Here is a 21096-nt window from a genome sequence, read left to right on the forward strand (position 1 = left end):
TCTCAGGCTTAGGGGACGGTAAGGGATGCTACCCTGGGCCAAAGACACACCTCTTCACAGATCTTGCTACCTGTATCTCTGGTCAAGAGCGACACCAAGGTACATCTCCAAGCTCTTCTGGACATGGGGATGGCACTGAGCCTGTACTAGCTCTGTCCCAGTACTGCCCCTTGCGGGGGGGGGGGGGGGGGAGGAGGGGAGGAAGCAGTTTTCAAAAGGTTTTTTTTAATGCAGGTTAACAGGATGCTGGGCTTGAATGATCTCGGTCTGACTCAATATGGCACTTTTTGTGTTCTTATGTACCTGTGGAGCTCTCTTTTGAAATTGACCCTAAAGCAACTAGAGTAGATAGTAACAGGTGCATCTCAGATGGATCATATTTCTCCCCCCGCACTCAACCATGCCAGTAAAGACACAGCCAAAGTACTGTTGGAAAGAAGCTTCCCATGAGCCGAGTCAACTGTACTTATTAGCCATGCAGCCCAAGCTCCCACCATATTACTTGCTAGGATGCAGTACCAAGGTTCCCTGTGTATCCTGTCCTGCTAGCCAGGCAGTAACAGGGATACCACAGATTCCCATCAAATTCAGTTTCATTATGAAGCACCATTTAGCCAGATTAATCTGCTATACAGCAAACCTTTCTTGCTGCAACAAAACCATCACAATTGACTTATAAATCCATAAATCCAGATCAAAGGACCAGGGGGGGTTGGTGCCTTGAATACTGGAAAGACCAAAAGGAAGGGCACTAATTGATGGCCTTCCCTTATTTCTTCACAGTAACCACTACCCCCACTGGTTCTTGTGACCACTCAATCAAATGCTGCCGAGCGCTGCTTCTTTTGAATTTCAAATAATGCTGAGTAACCTGAAAGCTGGACCAAAACCCATTGAATAAAGGAGAAAAAATTGGATGTCTTTTAAAGATCAAAAGAGATTCATATGTATTTGCCCTTTAATCGAACACCTCCTTAAAAAGAATGCCTTTAGCTTTTTCCTAAAAGTCTAGGTACATTCAATTGCTCTCAGTTCATCTGGTAGGGCATTCCATAGCTGTGGGCCTCCTAGAGTAAAACCCTTGTTCGCAACTCTTCCAGATGCATTTGCTGCATTGATGAGGCAGCTAAAAGATTCCACCCAGCAGATTTTAATCTTGGAGAATTGCAAATTTTAAGTGAAGCGCTTATGCACATTTTGTAAGGCCTTTTGTAAAAATATTAGAATCTTAAATTTGATTTGTCAACATATTGGTAACTGATGAAGGGACTGTAAAACTGGGCTATGTAAGCCCTGATGTGGGTTTTAGTTAGTATCCTGGCTGCTCTTTCTGCATCATCTGAGGGCCCACAGTGAGGAATTAGCTGGACCTATTGTAATCAAGAGAGACACCTGGCCTTGGAGTGGTAAATGGAGTCAGCCGGCAAGTCCGTGTAATCTGGGTAGGAGGATTGACGTTCTATGGTTCCTATAGCTTTAAGAGGTTAGAACACCTCTACGATTTGCATACTTTGGTTCTGCCTGATACCCCTAAGTGGGTGTCGTGGAACTTCTGTACTGAAAGAGCAAGAAACATAAAGGCTAATGCTGGCCTATAGTGAGTGTACTAGAAGCCCCATTTTTATGAACACGCCATGTCATGAGTCATACAAACTTTATACCTATGATTAGAATTTTAGAATTCAGATGATTGTGTTTAGTGCGGTTCTTATTTATGATGATCCTTAAAATATTTTTGGGAAAATGGGTCAGGTGTTTAGATTTGTAAATTGGAGGGATTATTTTAGGTTTGTTATTAGCCTATCACTTCTTTTTTGGACTGTTTGCATGATATTTTTAATTTATAAATATTTATAATTTAATTGAACCCCATTTCCTTCCCTTTGTTAAATAATTTCATAGTTGAAGAGCATAAAATTACTGACTCACTTATTTCCTTTTTAAAGGGAGCACGATCTGGATAATCTCATTGAAATAAAAAATTCTACAAAACCAAGCAAAAGGTAAGCCTGACAACACATCCTCTTGCTTTTCTTTTTGACTTGTGGTTAGACTATTTATGAAACAGAACACATGGCACCGGCATTTCAGACCAAAGAAGTAATTCAGCCTGTCTTTATGCTTAACTAGCATTCTCAGCTTGAGATCTGTGAAATTTTACAAGAAAAGCAAAAGTGCAGACTTCACCTTTCAAAATTGTTTGAAAAATGAAAATGCTACTTTCCACACACTCTTACAAATACATTTTAAATGACCTTTTGGTTTTTTGTTTTTTTGCATTATGCTTTGCAAGATTTCACATGCTTTCTCCACTGACTTTACATTCATTCTGCAAAAAGTTGAAACTTTTCATATACAAATATGTATTGGTTTGTGGTGTCATTGTTCCATCCTGAGTCATTGCCGTGCTTTAGTCTGTGCATTCAAGGCCTGATTTCTCACATTTATGTGATTTGATAAATAGACCCAGCACTAGAAGTGGAAGTATTTGGGATTTCTTCTCTAGTACATATGGGGTGCTGTGATCTCATGTTGCAGATATTAATGTGGATTTTTCAGACTACTCCTTACAGTGACATTGAAAAAGCAGAGCAGGGACTGTTGAGCCCCCCTATTGACCTCTCTGTTCTGAACTTCAGAAATGAGCAGAAATGTATACTTGGCAGTAAATCTTTGCAGGGCAAATTCAAACATCATCCCAAGCCAGCCTCAATGTCATTGGACAGCATGAGAAAACTTATTGCAGGATAAAATCCTCCAAAAGGGGCTACATTAGCAAAAATCTGAAAATTGTAAGCAGTAGCAGCAGGTTTCAAACTTGTGCTAATTCAAGCATGGTAGCGCTGCTGCTGCTCACAAATTTCAAACCTGTGCTAATTCATCTTTTTTTTTGTGTGTCTGTTGCCATGTGTCCAATATATGTGCATGTGCATGTTATCTCTCTAGATAGTCAGTCATTAATATGGCTCACAAATTTTGTAGAATAGAGATGCTTTAAATTAAAAAAACAAAAATTGTTGTGGTCCTTTTTGTCAATTGGTTCACCATAGATTTTAAAAGCCTTGTGCATGCAAAAACGGCCACACATTGTTGGAGTTGTGGACCCTTGGGCCGATCGGAGCCAGAAGAGGAGCTGCTGTAGATGTTTGTAGCAGCGACCCCGACCGGGAGGCGGAGCTGACAGACTAGTGGCTGGCCGAAGGTGGAACTCTGGGAGCCCTATGCGACCAAGAGCTCTGGCGAGGAAGGCGGAGATGAAGGCGCTGGCACTGTGTTGAGAGAACCTTCACCCTGGAAGCCGATCCTCCCCCGAGAGGAGCTCGTAGGAGTTCGGCCGCTGGGACTTAGGAGATTCACCCTGGAAGCCGGAGTCCCCCCAGGAGGAGCCCGTAGGAACCCGGCCGCTGGGACTTAGGAGGGCCCACAGGGGCCTGGTCAGCTGCAGTCCAAGGTTGAGTGCCGAAGGGTCGTTGCTCGCCAGTCCGGAGTCAGGAACCGATGGATCACCGTCAGCCAGTCCGAGGTCAGAAGCCAGAGAATCCACGTAAGCCGGTCTGAGGTCAGAAGCCAGAGAATCCACGTAAGCCGGTCCGAGGTCAGAAGCCAGGGGGTAAACGGAAGCCGGTCCGAGGTCAGAAGCCAGAGAATCCACGTAAGCCGGTCCGAGGTCAGAAGCCAGGGGGTAAACGGAAGCCGGTCCGAGGTCAGAAGCCAGAGGAAATCCAAATACCAGTCCGGGGTCAGAAGCCAAGAAGAAACGTATGCCAATCCGAGTCAGGAGCCAAGTGGAAGATGAGACAGCACGAACGCAGCAACTGGAGACAGGAGCAAGCCTGGGAACCTCGTTGCAAGGCCCTGAGGAGAGGGACTGCAGGGCTTAAGTAGCCCTGCAGCGTCTGACGTCACTTGGAGGCGGAAGACAGGTTTCCCGTGCCTGGCCCTTTAAATCTCGGGCCGAGACGCGTGCGTGCCCCTAGGGGGCGGAGCCAGCCGCGGCGAGACGCCGGCTGCTCCGGCGGTGCAGAGGCCGCGCGGTGGGAGCGAGGGCAGGCCCGGGCGCCGCGAGGGGACGCCGAAAGCGTGGCGGCAAGAGCCCCCGGAGGCCCGAGGGGGGCCGGGAAGCCCCGGAAGCCCGGAAGCCCCGGAAGCCCGGAAGCGGTAAGAGGAGCGGCCAGGAACGACCCGGGGCCGCAACAGACATGGGTGTAAATGGGCTGCATGGGAGCTATGCGCACCAAGAAAAAGGGAGAAGGGCATAGGCGCTCCACGGGCAACACTGACATGCGTAGCCTCTAATTTTCCTCAGCCGGCATTCGCGCACCACTTTGCTACAGTTCCTAGTTAGACGTGGAGAGAGAGAGAGAGACTCTTTATCAGGTGCAGTCTGATACTTTATATATGGACCATTTTAAGGGGGCACTTTTATTTATTTTATTTAAAAGCATTTATATTCCACCAATCTAAAATTCTTGGTGGATTACTTTGAATCGGGATGAGTTTTCAGGAGGTGGGTTGGGGTTAGGGGGGGTGGAGTTACAGACAGATTCAGAGATATCCATTGTAAAATGGACATCATTAAAGATTTTTTGAACTTAGAAGTGATTTTTTTATTTATTTATTTTTAGTTTTTATATACCGATGTTCCTGTATAATATACATATCACACCGGTTTACAAGTAAATAACTGACTCCTCAATAAGAGGTTTATATTGAAACATAAAACAATAACAAAAAATCAAATACAAGTAAATCAAATACAAGTAAAAGTAAACGAATTTAAATAAAGGGGAATAGAGGAAACTTAGAGGAGGAAACAGAGAATAAACATGTTTAGTAAATTGCGATCACGAACTGATCAGCAACCTATGTACAGGAGGTGATGGTAGATCAAAGACTATTCATGTGTGGTATTCTTCCAGCTCTTAGATCTCCCGGAAAGCTTGTGCAAAAAACCAAGTCTTAAGCTTCTTTTTGAATGTAATGAGTGATGAAAAGGAGTTGATATGTACAATGCAGCTAGCAGACGTTGCAGTGTACAAATCAACTCCTCTTGTTAGAATTTTCATCACCTCCCTAACCCCAATCCACTTCCAAAAACTCACCCCAAATCAAAGTGCCCCCTTAAAAATGGTCCATATATAGAGTATCAGACTGCACCTTATAGAGTCTCTCTCTCTCTCTCCCCACAAAGTGGCATGCGTACATAGGGCTGGTGCAAAGGAATTAGGCACCTTCTACCTTGCACCCCCCCCCCTCCCAGTCACACCACCACCCCCATTAGGGGCACAAGCCATGTGGGACCACAAGCAGCAGCAAAGAGACATACCACCCCCATTACAGGGCACGAGCCATGTGGAGCAGCAAAGAGGGGTAGAGATTGCCAAATCTCCACTCCTCTTTGGTGACGCTGCTCCCAGCCCCACATGGCTCGTGCCCTGTAATGGGGGTGGGACTCCTCTTTGCTGCTGCTTGTGGTCCCACATGGCTTGTGCCCCTAATGGCACAGGCCTAGTGGTTCCGCCGGCTCTGTGTATACAGCTGCAGACCTACATGCATAGGATATAAAATAGCATGTATTTTTGCACGCACTGAGATATGTACGTTTATGGGCACACGCGTGGCCTTTTTAAAATCTACCTTAAGTATGCATATACAGGGCCTGATTCACTAGACTTTTTTTTTTCCCCCCATTCTGTGTCTATGGGAAAACAGCTTAGTGAATCAGACCCATAGTAATGATGGTAGATGATGGCAGATAAAGAGCATGTGGTCCAAACTATCTGCAAAGTTGTTTGGTCTATGTTGCTAAGGATATACAATATATCCCATCTGCTTGTAGGATATCATTCCTTGTCTAATTCAGTTTTTGTTGTCATTTGCTTTTTGGTTCTCTACCATCCTAAGCAGATAAGCATACAAGTGCTCATGCTTAACATCCAGGCCCTTCTACCCCCAAGTTCTTACCACCAATTGTTTATTTAGAAATAGCTATTTCCCATTCTGTGTCTCTGAAAACTGTCTTAATTAAATAAGATGCCTTATATTTTTTTCAAATATTTACCATTACATGGTTAATCTATGTTGTAAAAACAGTAGCATTTCTTTTAAAAAAGAAAATACTTTGAGCCTGATTTTAAAAAGGTTTTACATCCTTAAAATTGGGTTTTACACATATAAATGCACTTTGCCCATGTAAGTGGGCTTTTGAAAAATTCTACAATATATGCCATTGAATTTTTCATAGGATATTTAAGCGTAAGTGCACGTCACATGCGTAAATGGCTTTTTAAAATTGCTTGATAATATGTTACATTTACAAGTGTAACTTCTTTTAAACTTACCTCCTAAATGTACAGAATATATTTGATACATATAGGTCCTTTTCAAACTCTTTTAGATATATGCTCCTTTGTTCATCCTAAGAGGTATGAGTAGAGCTGAAAGATGACCCACATAATCTCCCTTTCCAGACTCCTCACACCACTGTATTAATGGTAATTCAAACTGCTGGCTGCATTAGTATATTGTTTCTCAAGCCAGTCTTACAGTGCCCTCTCCGGTCCTTTAGAGACACAGACAGGCTTGGTTTTCAGGATATCCATAATGAATATGCATGGTATATATTTATACAAGCCGTTAAGCCCATTTTGGGGCTACATTAATTTTTTTTTCAGTCCATTTTCGAACACAGCACCCTTCTACACTTTTTCTCCCTCACTCCCCCTTCCCCTCAATCACTCACCCCCTTCCCTCCACTCAGTCTTACTCACCCTCTGTCTCCCACTGCCTCCCACTGCCTCCCTCTCCTCACTTTCACCTCCCTCCCCTTCCCTCAGTCACTCCCCATCCTCTCTCAATCCCATCCCCTCTCCCTCAGCCCTCCTCCACTCCCTTTTTCTCTGCTCCACAACTTCTTACCCTTCCACTTACTCACATCCCTCTGTCTCTCACCTCCTCCTCATTCTCCCCCTCATTCTCCCTCTCCCCCCTCATTCTCCCTCTCCCCTCTCCCCTCACTCCTCCCCACCTCTCCCACCCCTACCTCCCACTCCTCCCTCCCTCCTACCCACTCTCTCCTCCCTCCCTCCCATCCACACACTCTCTCCTCCCTCCCACCCACTCTCTCCTCCCTCCCTCCCTCCTACCCACACACCCACTCCTCCCTCCCTCCTCCCACCCACACACTTTCTCCTCCCTCCCTCTTACTCACTCCCTCCCTCTCACTCACTCCCTCCCTCCCTCTCACTCTCTCCTTCCTCGCTACTGGCCGCCGCTCCTCGTCACCGCCGCTGCCGCCGCTACCGCTCGATGCCGCCCAATGCCGCCATGTTGATATCCAGCTGACGCTCGTTGAGACCGACGTGCTTGCCCACACATGCGCAGTAGAGCTGTTCTCTACTGCGCATTTGCTGCACGTCGGTCAAGCTTCATTTGTTAGGTTGATATAATAGAGGCAGGCATGCAAATCTATCTTATGCATATTCATTGAGGATATCCGAAAAACCAGCCTGGATAGGGGGTACTCCAGAATCAGCTAGGGAAACATTATGGATTCCTTTCACCTTTGCCTGCCCTTCTAAAAAAAATTGTCATATAGGAAATGTTAAACATATTTACAATGCAATTACATCTGAATGTTTGGAGGAGAAAACACAGATCATAGGGAAGTGTTTCCTGTGATTATAAACACACAGTGGCAAGTGGAAAGAAGATGACAAAAGGGAGGATGTTGATCAAAGAACACATCTTCTATTTCCACTTAGAACTATACTTAATCTGTGAGCCACAGAATGTCTTTCTTTCAGTCACTTTTAATTCCTGTATATTATTTCACTTATGACAAAGATCACTTAGGGGCCTATGCCCTCAAAAACATTTAACATACATGTTAAAATACCACTTAATGATATAAGATTTAGTGTGTGCAGGGTAAAAAGTCATGCCATTGCCGTGCATAGAAAAACCAAATTAGCTCCCTAAAGGCCTATCTAACACTAAAAAAATTTTTTTTTTTTTTTTTTTACAACTAAGGACTAACTACAGACTGCAGGATTTTGCACCTCCACCATCTGCTGGAGACAGAGAAATACTGACAGACTATGGGTGGCATCTCAGGGTATAGGGCAGAGTCAGTTAAAACTTCTCTGTCTCCATCTGCTGGTGGGGAGGCAAAACTCAGGAGTCTGGATTGATCCGGCTACGTACAGGGAACATGCTGTTGCCGTGCATAGAAACCAGAAAGTGCATTAGTTAAACAGTGTGAGCAGGTTACTTATCAAGGAGAAGCTAAATAGCATGATCAGGCTAATTTGAGTATCTCTCTTCCTCTTGGCCCCTCCTGCTTGCATTCAAAGGATATATACAGAAACATCCATACCGAACTTCCATCCTATTTTATTTCATCAGAGGTTAGCAGACATCTTTTGAAATACGACACACATCCGGTTTCTCTATCAGTTTGGTAACCACTTTTGCTCATTTTTGCTAAATAACAGTTGAATATAATGGTTCCTAGCCTGCTCTAATTTTTGCTAAAATTTGAAAGGGACCAAGAACTTGAAAAAAGCACTGCTGGAAAAAGCAGGAATAGGTAAATCTCATTCATTCTTATTTATCAAGATGCTTATTAAATGCATTTTCTTAAAAAACTGTCTAATAGTTTTATTGGTATTTTCATACATCAAGACTGATGAACATGAAACCAGTAAGATATAATTAACTGAATATCTGCCTTTGATATTCAGACATTCAAAAATATTATCAACCTTGTAAGGCAGGACTGTAATCACGTATATTACACAAAACAAAACAGGAAGACAACCAGTCCATTGATAGACAAAAAAAAAATAAAAATACAAAGCCCACAGTAACCTCCCCCCTCCACCTGCTCTTCAGGAGTATAGCCATTCTACAAACTTAGGGCCTGAATTTCAAAAGCATTTACATACTTAAAACTGGGTTTTACATATTCAGTGCACTTTACCTGTGTAAGTGGGCTTTTGAAAATTGCTACAATATATGGCATTGAATTATCAATAGGTTTTACCCGCATTAAGTGTACTTAATGCAGATAGTATGTTTTCCACAGATAAGCAGGGCTGATTTAGCCATGTTTTCTGGGAGCGCCCCCTGGCGGTTCTAGACGGGAACTTCGTCTAGCAGCTAATTTTTGACTGCTGCATGCCTACACAGTCCTCTTCCCATGCAGCCCAACGGACTCCTGCCAGTTTATTCCAAAGCATAGAAGTAGAAGCATAAGAAGTGTAAGTAAGAGGAAAAGTCATAGTGACCAGGGAGGTGGGTGGGAACACATGGCTAATTCATTCTGTTATCTACAGAAAGCACCGTTTACGGTAAGTAAACTTGCTTCTTTTTCCACAGATAAGGAGGGCTGAATTAGCCATGCTTTCTGGGAATCCTCAGCTCAAGGCTTTGCAGGCAAATAGCAATGGTATGATAGGGAAGTTTGATGGAGAGAATGCGAATGTCAGCATCCTTAAGGTTGGGGAGAAAAGACAGTATAAGGTGCTTTCTTTTTTTTTTTTTTGCTGAGAAGCCTGCTATTCTGGTGGACATCTCTATAGGTTTGTGCCTGGAAGACATGAAACGTAAATAGGTATGCTAGCTCTGGGGCGGATGGGAGACTTGGGAGTGGGACAAAGTGAGCAATCTTTGAGAAGCGGTTGATAATCACCCAGATTATGGTGGCGCCATTAGAGAACGGGAGGTCCATAATAAAATTTGTGGACAAGTGGGTCCAGGGTTCTCTGGGGGGCTGGCAACAGCTGTAACAGCCTCCAGGGTCAGTCTGACAGAGCTTTCTGCTGTGCACAGGTGGGGCAAGAATCCATATAAACCTTAACATCCTGTTTTATCTGAGGCCACGATTAATATTGTTGAAGTAGTGCGAGGGTTCAGGCCCATCCATGGTGACCTGTGACACGGGAGTCATGGGACCATTTCAATACCTTTTTTCAGAGTTTACTGGGAATGACCATCTTCCCTGGAGGGATGATCATGGAGGAGGCTAGGAGGTTCCTGGTTGGATTGATGATGTGCCTGGGAGGTTCTGGAGTGTCCTCAGACTGGAACAGCATCAGCACAGACATTCTTGAGAGCTGGCCAATACCTCAGCTCGAAATCAAAGCATACGAAGAACAGGAACCAGTGAGCTTGTTGTGCATTCAGTCATTAGAACATAAGAACATAAGAAATTGCCATGCTGGGTCAGACCAAGGGTCCATCAAGCCCAGCATCCAGTTTCCAACAGAGGCCAAACCAGGCCACAAGAACCTGGCAATTACCCAAACACTAAGAAGTTACCATGCTACTGATGCAATTAATAGCAGTGGCTATTCCCTAAGTCAACTTGATTAATAGCCGTTAATGGACTTCTCCTCCAAGAACTTATCCAAACCTTTTTTGAACCCAGCTACACTAACTGCACTGAGCATGATAGAGATTCCAGATTCTTATGATCCATGTAGAGGGTAATACGGTGTTGAGCACCTTTTAACCAATGATGCCACTCTTCTAGCACTTGCTTGATTGTGAGGAGTTCCCTGTCTCAGATGCCATAGTTGCGTTCAGCCGGTGAGAACTTCTTTGAGAATACTGGCTTAGTACGGTCTCTACACCTATGGAAGAGGCATCTACTTCCAAGATGAATGGGTGTATAGGGCCTGGATGGTGAAGACAGGCTTTCTGTAGGAAGGCATCTTTTAGTTCTTGAAAGGCTGCTACGGCTTTGGGAGGCCAGACCTTTGTGTTAGCTCCATTATGGGTGAGGGCCTTGAGAGGTGCCATAATCCTTGAATAATTCGCAGTGAAATGGTGGTAATAGTTGGCGAAGCCCAGAAACCTTTGTAGGGCTTGCAGCTTTATTGGCTGGGGACAGTCCTGAATGCTCTTCACTTTCTCTGGGTCTATGTGGAAGTCTCTTCTGGATACAGTATACCCCAGGAAGGGGAGACTCTCCTTTTTGAATAGGGCACTTCTCAAAGTTTTGTGTATAGATTGTTTTCTTGCATCTGCTGTAGAAGTAGATGTACATCGTGGTGATGGGATCCAATTTCAATTTTTATCTTACAACATGAACGTGAGGTTACGTTTAGTTATGAAAGATTATTTGTCCTTTGTGACATCATCCCTATAAGAATAATAATAATAAAAAAGCCAATATCATATATTCATGTGTGACATTCTTTTGAATCATATTGCAAAGCTTCATCAACTCACTTAGGCATGCAGATATTTCTGCTAGTTTATCCTTTCTTCAAAATGGGTCTAGAGAAAGTTTTAGCACACAATTAAATAAAGATACAGGAATCTGTAATATCATATAACAAAGGAAGAATAAGGGAAATATCTGTTCTATGAAAGGCATTAAAGCAAAAGCACTCTCTAAAGCAGTGATGGCTAACTCCAGGCCTCAAGTGCCACAGACAGGCCAGGTTTTCAGGATATCTACAAAGAATATGCATGAGATAGATTTGCATGCACTGCCTCCATTGTATACAAATCTGTCATGCATATTCATTGTAGATATCCTGAAAACCTGGCCTGTCTGTGGCACTTGAGGCCTGGAGTTCGCCATCACTGCCCTAAAGAATGATTTTATCCACAATGGATTCTAATTTTGTTCATGAAGGCTTTGTTCATGGTGCCCTTTTGATGCTGTTTAAAAGGTAACAGTTAAAGATCTTACTTTAGTTACAGTTATTCTAATATCCAAAACTTCAGAAAGGTGTACTACGGTAATACTTATATTGTGTTGTAGAATTCTGTTTCTAAACTAATCTACCACTACAGATACAATTAATCCAGTTCTTCCTTATTAGCCAGAAGTGATCTCTACTTTTCTTTTAAATCAGACAAAAAGTCTATTCGTATTTTTAAAGTAGAGTGTGTGGGAAAGATTAAGTCCTTAAGGTAGTTAAAAAATAAGCAGAATTTTACTGAGATATTTAGACATTACAAATTCTTTTTCAAGAAAGTCAGATAAATTATTCATTTTAATTGGAGGAGAGTAAAAAATTTAGGCAACCTCCAAACCAACCATAGCAAGTTGGACAAAGGAGAAGATTAGCATAGCACTTACAGTATGTTAAAAGAAAATCAGGCTCTAAAGCAATCAGAACCCATTCAACTAGAGTACAAACATCTTGGGTGTATTGCACCATCCTGCAAACATTTGTAAAGCAGTCACATGGTCCACGTTACATTCATTTTCAAAACACTACAGACTGAATGTTCTGAAAGCAACTTTAATATCTTCCCACCCAGAATAATTGGGCTTTAGTACTTCACAGTCATTCTGGACTGGTGTAGCAGAAAGAAAAGGAAAGAGAAATTTATACTTTTCTGATAATTTGCTTTCCTTTATTTCTACTACACCAGTCCAGAAACACATCTGGGAAGTGATATACTTTATAAAAATATAAAAGTAATTATATTAAAGCCTGCACAATTTTCAAAAAGATCTCCCTCTTCCTTTAAAAAAAAAGTTGTTTCTGTTTAGAGTACATGGACCTTTCCATTGTTTTCTTTATGCTTTGTTAGAGGAATACTGGTTCAATTTAGCCTGTGCTCAATGGATGTGGTAGTGATGTCACAGTTTAAAAAAAAGGTTCTCTGCCTTTATCAGCTGAATGAGAGACTAAAACCAATCTTTCTGGACTCGTGTAGCAGAAATAAACTTCTCCATTTGACTGGAGTTAAAAATAGCATCAATCATAATAATTGGTATATTCTTTAAAAACTGGCTGCAAACTCCTTTCTAATGAAGAATTCCTTTCTCTAGGTTAGTAGGTGCTCACTCTTGTACAATGAATAGTATATCTCTTTCATTCCTTCTAGTATACCAGGAGGTCCATATATAACCATAAAGTTATCCGGTACATATTGCCAAGTAACTTTAGGCCTGACGGGCCAGCATTTAAATATGGCCAATTAGGTCTAAAGTTAGCCGGCCTTGTGTAGCCGGATAACTGGCTACTTACCCAGATATCTTCAAAAGTTATCCAGGTATCTAGTGCTCCTTACTGAAATAAATAAAATCAAATCATAGGTCCTGTGGGTCTCTTGGCCTGAACTCCCCTCCCGCCCGAATATCATTTATCCGCTGCTCCAGACTCCTCTCCCAACCTCTTCATCCGGTTTAAATAAAAAGTAAACCACAGCGCAGGGCCTGGTGCTCTCCTGCCTCCCTCTCTGCTAAATATAAAAAGTAAACCCCATCTACTGAGCCCCCAAACCATTCCCCCAGCATCTGACACCCTCCCATCCATCCTGCAGGGCAATGCGATCCTGGCCGCTTCCAGCGTTATTTTATTTATTTTATTAACTTTTGAGATATTTGGAATATGGACCTCCAGGTAACTGTGAAGTGCAATACTGCTATCTTTTATACTAAAAACAGGAGGTGGATAATCTCCTTGAAATATTAAATACTGCAAATATTAAACATGAGTAGTGGAATGTGATAGCTCATCTTCTCAAACTTTCTGCTATTCTTTATTTGTGACCGATGGACTTGAAAAATAGGGTCCCTGGTCCATGAGTTCATGTATCAGGGACCCCCGACTACCACAATTAAATTGTGATTTCATTGTGAAATTAGAAGCTCTGTTTACTGAACATAATGTCATACTTGTGCCATGTTTTTACCTACAGTAAATAACACATATGGGAAATACTATTCAACTGCATTGATTACGCTTTTTTTTTTTAAGAGATGAGGAGCTTGACAATCTCATTGAAATAAAGAGCACTGCAGGGAACCGTATCAAAAGGTAAGATCTCACTTTCTCTCATGCTCTTGTTTTCAGATATTAGTGCCAACGATAGTCATTTCAGTGTTGGGTTGCAGTCCCTTATGCTTCATGAAGGTATGCTGTGCCATAGGTCTCATTTGATATTAGGCAGGTTCTCAGGACGATTGCTTCATTCTATTGTCAACGTGCTATTGTTCATTCAAATTACTGTTTGCATGCACTCTTCTCATTCACATTGCTCAGATTAAGACTGCTACTTGTTTGGGGCAGGAGCCTTTAATCCATATCAGGAGGATGGATAAAAAGGTTGCATCAGTCTAGCCTTTCTCCATAATCTTGGTCATTTGGAAGCTCTGAATTGTCTATGATGTGTCTCACAAATTAACAACCTTCATGCAAAGCCCTCTGGGGATAGGGAAATACCTACAGTGCCTGAATGTAATCCTCTTTGAAGTGCTGAAAAAAGTGCGAAAAGCAGAATATAAATCTAAATAAATAAATAAAAATGTTTTATATGTTCTCCCATCACATGATATCTGATATCTAGCTGTGTCCAAAATGCTTGGGAAGTAGTTGAAACAGTTTATGGTATAATTTCATCTTTAAGTGACTTCAGGAATAGATAGCATTTGATCTCCAAGTCAATTGTAATTGTACAATAAGCATTAGTTTGTTTCTGTCAGTACCATTAAAAACCACAGCTGGATGTGGCTCGATAACTTGTACTCTTGGGCAATGCACATAAACTGCAGCAGGACCTTCAGGACAAAGAAGACTATAGAGATGGCTGAGAAGGGAGCTACCTCTTGGTCATTAATGATTGTCAGAGTGCTGAAACTAGTATGAGGATGTGAACAATAACTAAAAGAAGGAAGGAATCTCAAAGCTTATTGTACAAAAAAAAAAAATCACAGATTGAACTTGAGTTAGATGTATTTTAGATTTTAGGGCAGAGCTTTCAAAAAGCAGCCAGAGCATATTTAAAGTCTCACCCGTTTGTGTATTTATGTACATGCAACAAGGACTTTAAAAAAAAAAAAAAAAGGATCCCTGATGGATAAGTACATAGTTCCATATACATAAATTAAAACTTGATATTTTTATATTGAAATGGGTGTTTTTGTATAAGTTAAAGATCATCAATCCTCATTTAACAGTTTTAACTGTTCACTGTAGCATCAAGCCTTTCCTTTTCACACATTACTTTTGTCTTTCCAGGCTTTTAGCTATAGTTGCTGATACTCGAAGGTAACGCTACTCATCCTGTCCTGATTTCATTTTATTTTTTAAAGGGGTGATGACCTGGACCATCTCATTGAAATAAAAAGCAAAGCAGGGAAAATCAGCAAAAGGTAAGTTTACCATTCTGTTTTTCCTCTCTCATTGTCTCTGACTCTCTCTCTCTCCCTCTTTTGTTTGATTGGTGATTTGAAGATGGTTGCGGTTGTCCGGTTACTGACTTTAGTACAGATGACAGTCATTTCAGGGATGCATTGCAGTCCTCTTTGAAGTTATGTTGTGGCACAGGTCTTGCTTGGTGTCAGGCAGGCTTACAGAGCATCCTCATCTCCATTATGACCATGCAGGACAAAGGGAAGGCTGGAATCCTAAAGCTTTGCATAAAAGCTCCCCGCCCCCAAGGATTCTCCACTCTTATTGCATTAGTCACCTAATTCACCCTTCTATCAGTGAAAGGTGGGCCAATACAGGAGAAGGGGTGATGGTATACAGTATGATGATCGCCAGGCAGAAGTAAGAGAGATAGCTGAAGAGTGGAGAGAGAGAGCAGTTATTCATAATATTTTAGCTTAGCATTTGATGTCCTTCAAAAGGAGCTTATTTCTCAGTCAGAAGCGCTTGCGTGTATTATTGTAACGGCTTTTCCTATATCCAGAACAGCTGGGGGCACTTACTAGCACAGAACTGCTGCTGCAGCTGTGGTTGAAAAATCTCTTCAATTATTTAAAAGTAATTTAAAATAATACAATATAGCAAGCTCAATGCTAAAGTAACAGACAACAAACAGCAACAGCCCCAATGTACATTTTGCTTCCACTTCTTCAGGGGGGGTGTGTTGTCCGCTTACCAATGACAATCCAACTGCTTTTTCACCAGCGTCACCACTTTGTATTCATTAATAAAGTACCCCCAAATACTGTCAACAGCAGGACAGGACAAATTACATATTTATATGTGGAGCACCCAGACAAGTTGCATTATTTGCAATAATGGAACAAAATCTAATTGAATTCAAAAGGACACAATGGCGGGTTCGCTTCAATGTCCATGCCGCATTTTCTTTTGTACAAAAATGTGATGCTCAGCCTCCCCTCTCGCTGACCTCACCACATTTTCAGTACCAAGGAAAAGAAATGTCTCAAGTCTATTATGATTACGCAAGTATTTATTGTCTGCGCTCTTTATTTGCTAAAACAATTTCAAGTTGTTAAGTTTTATGAAGGCAATTTTTTCAAAGTTATTTCCACAGGAAAAACAGCCTTTTTATCTGCAAAAATGGGGACTTTGAAAATTGCCCCTCCCTCCCATTCATACTGGTCACAGCATGAGTTCTTATAGCATAAAAAAAGAGGGGGGGGGGGGGAGGGGAGTTTGCAGGCTTTAAGTCAGGAGAGGGAAAGTGCATGTGGGGCTTTGATTCTGAAAGCTCCATGTATACTTACAGCGTGTGCAGTCACAAAAGTTCGCTGGTGCTAAGTGCCCGCTGTATACCAGGTGCCCAATTTTCAAAAGGAAATATCGTCATGGGAGCTTCCTTTCAAAATTAGCTTGCAGGTCTGCAATCACTGTGGCACTTCTGAAAACTGCGCACACGCCCCTAATAGTAAAGGGAAGAGCCTGTGTGTGGAATTACTGTGCGGTGCTGTGCCTGCAGCTTTGTAAGGGAGATTGCCTTGTCCTCCCCTTTATCAGAATGCAACATGGTAGTTTCCTTTCCTTGCTGGTATCATGACTGCTTTGTTGGGGTCTTATTGCCTATCAGCTTTGATAGCAACACAGGCATTCACCCTCATTCACCCTCATTGACCAGGGAGCCATCTAAAACACATCATCTTTTCTTTTGCTATTATGGGATAAAAATATCTTACAGCATGAGCTTGAGTTGAATGTGCACTCGATTTTAAGGCAGAGGTCTTCAAAATCAACTAGAACACTAAACAGAACATGTTTAAAGCCTCACCTGCTGTACTTTTGTGTATTTATATGCCTCAACATGTACTTATAACAACAGATTAGCTGCTGCATAAATACACAACTCAGCAGGGACATAAAAGATGACAGCTCATTAGGAAGTTACTGATAAAGTTTTGTATAAATTGTAGATAGTGCATCCCTGATTTAGAGGTTTAATCTCCATTTAATCTTGCATCAGTTCTCTCCTACAGACATATTACATTTGTCTTCAGGTTTTAACTAGAAGAATTGACATTTGGGGGTAATGCTACTCACCTACCTTGACTGTATTTTGTTTTTTTTTAAAGAGATGGGGACCTTGATGGTATCATTGATATAAAAAGCCCTACAGGAAACCGTGGCAAAACGTAAGTCTTTCAGTATGATCTCTCACATTTGTCTGATTGATGGTTTGAAGATGGCTGTAGTTGTACAAGTTTAGTACACATGACAGTCATTTCAGTGATGGATTGCAGTTCTTCATGCCTCATTAAATTACGCTGTATCCTTTTATATTGGGCAGGTTCACAGTACTCACCAGATGATTATGTTCGCTTATGTTATGGTGATGCCATTACGCCTCTGTTGACCTTGATATGGTGTTTGCATCAAGCTGTATTGATTCCCATGAAAGATGCATATAAACATAGCCTGTGACAACAGAACAGATAAAGGCTGCAAGGCCTTCTAATTTGCCCATTTTCCCTTTGAGGTTCAGTCCTGCAGACCTTACTCAGCCTTGACTTTATACTTGCTTCCACAGAGCTAATAAGTTCTGTACTTATCCTATCCTTTCTTGAATTTTAATGCTGTTTTTGCTCCACCATCTCCTTTTGGAAGCTGTTCCATACATTCATCACCCTATTTGTGAAGAAATATTTTCTAATGTTACCCCCTCAGTGTACAATTCTCAGCTTCATATCATAACTCCTTGCTCTAATATAACCCCATTCTTGGGGTACATAAAATGAAGAGAAGTTCTGACCCGTTAGGACTGAGGCAAGCTCTCTAATTTAGTTTTGTGGATTCTAACTTGGGATCATGCAAATAATAAAATGGAGCCATTTAAAGGCAGTTTGGATACAGGGTCACTGCTGTTGCACTGAGGAAAGTGGGCATGCTGTACCTTCCCCTCCATGCAGGCCCATTGCAACCGGGTATGCATTCAGTGCATTTCTTGTGGGTGGGGCGCACCCAGGGGGGCAGCAGGCTAGCAGCAGCAGGAGATGCCACGGGGTCACCGCGCAGGCTGCCAGCGGCTGAGGAAGGAGAGAGACCACAGGCTGCTAGCGGCTGAGGAAGGAGAGAGACCGCAGGCTGCCGGTGGCTGAGGAAGGAGAGAAACCGCAGACTGCCAGGAGCTGAGGAAGGAGAGAGGCCGCAGGCTGCCGGTGGCTAAGGAAGGAGAGAGGCTGCTGGCGGAGCTCAACCCACTGGCGACAGAAGGAGGAAAGAGGCCACTGGTAGAGCTCAACCCGCTGGTGGCTAAAGAATGCAGGAAGGCCTTTGGTGAAGCTCATCCCACCACGGTGACAATAGGAGGCAAAGTATGTATCTGTGTGAGAGCTGATGTGTCTATGAAAAAGGGGAGGATATTGGGGTGTTTTTGTGAAGCTGTATGAGAGAGAGAGAGAGAGAGAGAGAGAGAGAGAGAGAGAGAGAGAGAGAGAGAGAGAGAGAGAGAGAGAGAGAGAGAGAGAGAGAGAGACTGAGTAGCCATAATGCCTTCACACTAGATAGGTATTTATATCTCTTTGGGAGGCCCACCTAGTAACTCGAGGTGAGGTTTAGGTATTAGTGTAGGGGTTAGGGGCCACTTTGACATTCAAAGTGAGACGTACAAACAGAACAGTGTTCTCTTGTGAAGATTTGATGAACTTCGGAGTGAGAAAACTTACCCAAAGATGAGATTTGTGCAATGTTCTCTCAATCTAGCTTGATGTTACCAGGTAGAGAGTTCATCTATCTAGTGTGAAGACATTATGGCTACTCAGTCTCTCTCTCTCTCTCTCCTTAAAACTACTAAACATGGTCCCCCCAGTGGTTGTATGTAGGAAATACAACAATTCTGGCACTTATCACAAAGTGCAAAACAGTTATTGCAATTTGCACTAAGATAGCGCTTCACATAGGTATTAGCGCAAATTGCAATAAACTGCCTATTACCATAAAACACACCCCTTTTCCTATCGCATGCGATATTTAGTGCATTTTGATAAATCCAGGCCTATGTGAGCGCATATATGGCTGTGAGATCCTGTGTACTTGTGAATGTTTGTGTGCCTGTGAGAGCCTATATGTGTCACATATAGGCGCTCACAGGTGCACGCACACACACATACATAATGTATCTGTGAGGGAGGAGGAGCCTGTGTATGTGTGAGAGAATGAAGGTGTTATTGTGCGTATGTGTGAGAGGGAAGATAAAATTAGTATGTGTTATAAATCTCCTCCAGGAGAGGGAGGAGTTAACAATCTGTTATCAATCTGCTGCTATGAGTTAGCGATCTGTAGTAAATCACCCCGCTAAGGGGAGGAGTTAGCAATCTGTTATAAGTCCACTAGGAAGTTGGCAACCAGTTATGGATCACTCCGCCAAAGGAGGGGAGCTTAACAATTGTAATACTCCGTAGGCGGAGTTAATGATCTGTGGTGGGTTGGCCTCCCACAGAGTGGCAGTCTATATAATTCTGCTCTAGTAGTGTAAGGAATGAACACAATGTAAATTGGTGAATCCCTGGGCCGATGGCAGATGACAGCGCCCCCAGGAGGATGTTCTGAGAGGGACCACCGGCTAGGCTGGAGTATGGAGACAAACACAGATAGCTCCTTTATTAGACAGGAAGTAGAACCACCAGAGGTGGCAGTAGTGAGCTGATGTGCCCGGCAGGGCTGAAGTCCCTCAGATACTGAATTGTGGTCTCTGGGTTGCTGAGCTGTAGAGATAGACTATAGGTAGTGAGTAGACAGGGTATTCTGGATACATAACCAGTAATAGATGATACACTCACAATTGTAGATATCTGTTGTGGCTTCTATACAACAGAGAGTCTTCAGTATTCAGGAACAGGATCCGTAGGTGGGTACTGGTTCCTATATGCAGTCTGGAATGAGAACTCACAATATCTGTGTATGAGATGGCTTCTGGAATAGAAGAGAGTCTTTGGAGAGTTTTAGGAACATAGGCCCTCAAGGAGCGAGTACTGGTTCCTATCTGCAATCTATAATAGTAATTCACAAGATATAGGTATATGACAGCTTCTGAAATAGAAGAGAGTCTGTGAAGGGTTTTAGGAACATTCTAAAAAGGGTTTTAGGAACATTCTAAAAAGCCTCTAAAAAGCGCACTTACCTCCGTTGGACCCGGGCCCGAGCACGCGGCTCCCTCCGATGTCCTCCGGCCGCCCCGACCGCCGTGAAGGCCCGCCCCCGGCCGACCAGACAGCCAATCAACAGGGGCCCTGAGGCTCCTTAAAGTGCCTGCAGCCCCGGAGTTCCTCCTCTTCTGCCCGCGGCGATCTCCCCCTCAGCGGCTGCCGACCCGTGCGAAGGCCTGCGCAATCGGCGCCCAGACCCACTGGGGTAAGGCCTCTAAAAAGCGCACTTACCTCCGTTGGACCCGGGCCCGAGCACGCGGCTCCCTCCGACGTCCTCCGGCCGCCCCGACCGCCGTGAAGGCCCGCCCCCGGCCGACCAGCCAGCCAATCAACAGGGGCCCTGAGGCTCCTTAAAGTGCCTGCAGCTCCGGCGCCGCGCGCCGTGCATCGCACGCCGAAGGAGCGCGACAAAGGGGCCCGCCCCCTTTGTGCGCCCCTTCGGGCAGCCCCTTCGGACTGCCCTCGAAGGACCCCGGAGACACTACCCTGGTCCCTCCGTTCATCACTCTACAATCCCTTGGCCTTGAAGCAGCGCTGCCTGCTAGTCTGCTGCCAAGACCTACCTTGTTCCTAGAACCCTGGACAAGAAAAGACAAGGAAAGACGCTGATGCAGTGAAAGTGCCTCACAGCCACTACCAGCTTATAACCGGACTATCACCCTCACAGCTGTCGCCACCTGGTGAGCATTGCAATCTTCACCATTCTTTGCTCTACATACCTGTTACCAGATGTACATTATCTCACTGTATGT

The 21096-nt window shown here is 43.3% G+C and overlaps 1 protein-coding gene across 1 annotated transcript in view; it reads left to right on the forward strand.

Moving 5' to 3' along the window:
• The window catches only part of SCEL (sciellin), a 241197-nt gene that overhangs the window by 137251 nt on the left and 82850 nt on the right, over nucleotides 1-21096 (forward strand). The window contains exons 18-21 of the mRNA XM_029603190.1: nucleotides 1947-2003; nucleotides 13734-13793; nucleotides 15068-15127; nucleotides 17276-17335. Coding sequence (XP_029459050.1) covers nucleotides 1947-2003; nucleotides 13734-13793; nucleotides 15068-15127; nucleotides 17276-17335 — 237 coding nt within the window. The remainder of the gene's footprint in view (nucleotides 1-1946; nucleotides 2004-13733; nucleotides 13794-15067; nucleotides 15128-17275; nucleotides 17336-21096) is intronic.

This window comes from Rhinatrema bivittatum, chromosome 5, assembly GCF_901001135.1.
Source record: "Rhinatrema bivittatum chromosome 5, aRhiBiv1.1, whole genome shotgun sequence".
NCBI lineage: Eukaryota > Metazoa > Chordata > Amphibia > Gymnophiona > Rhinatrematidae > Rhinatrema > Rhinatrema bivittatum.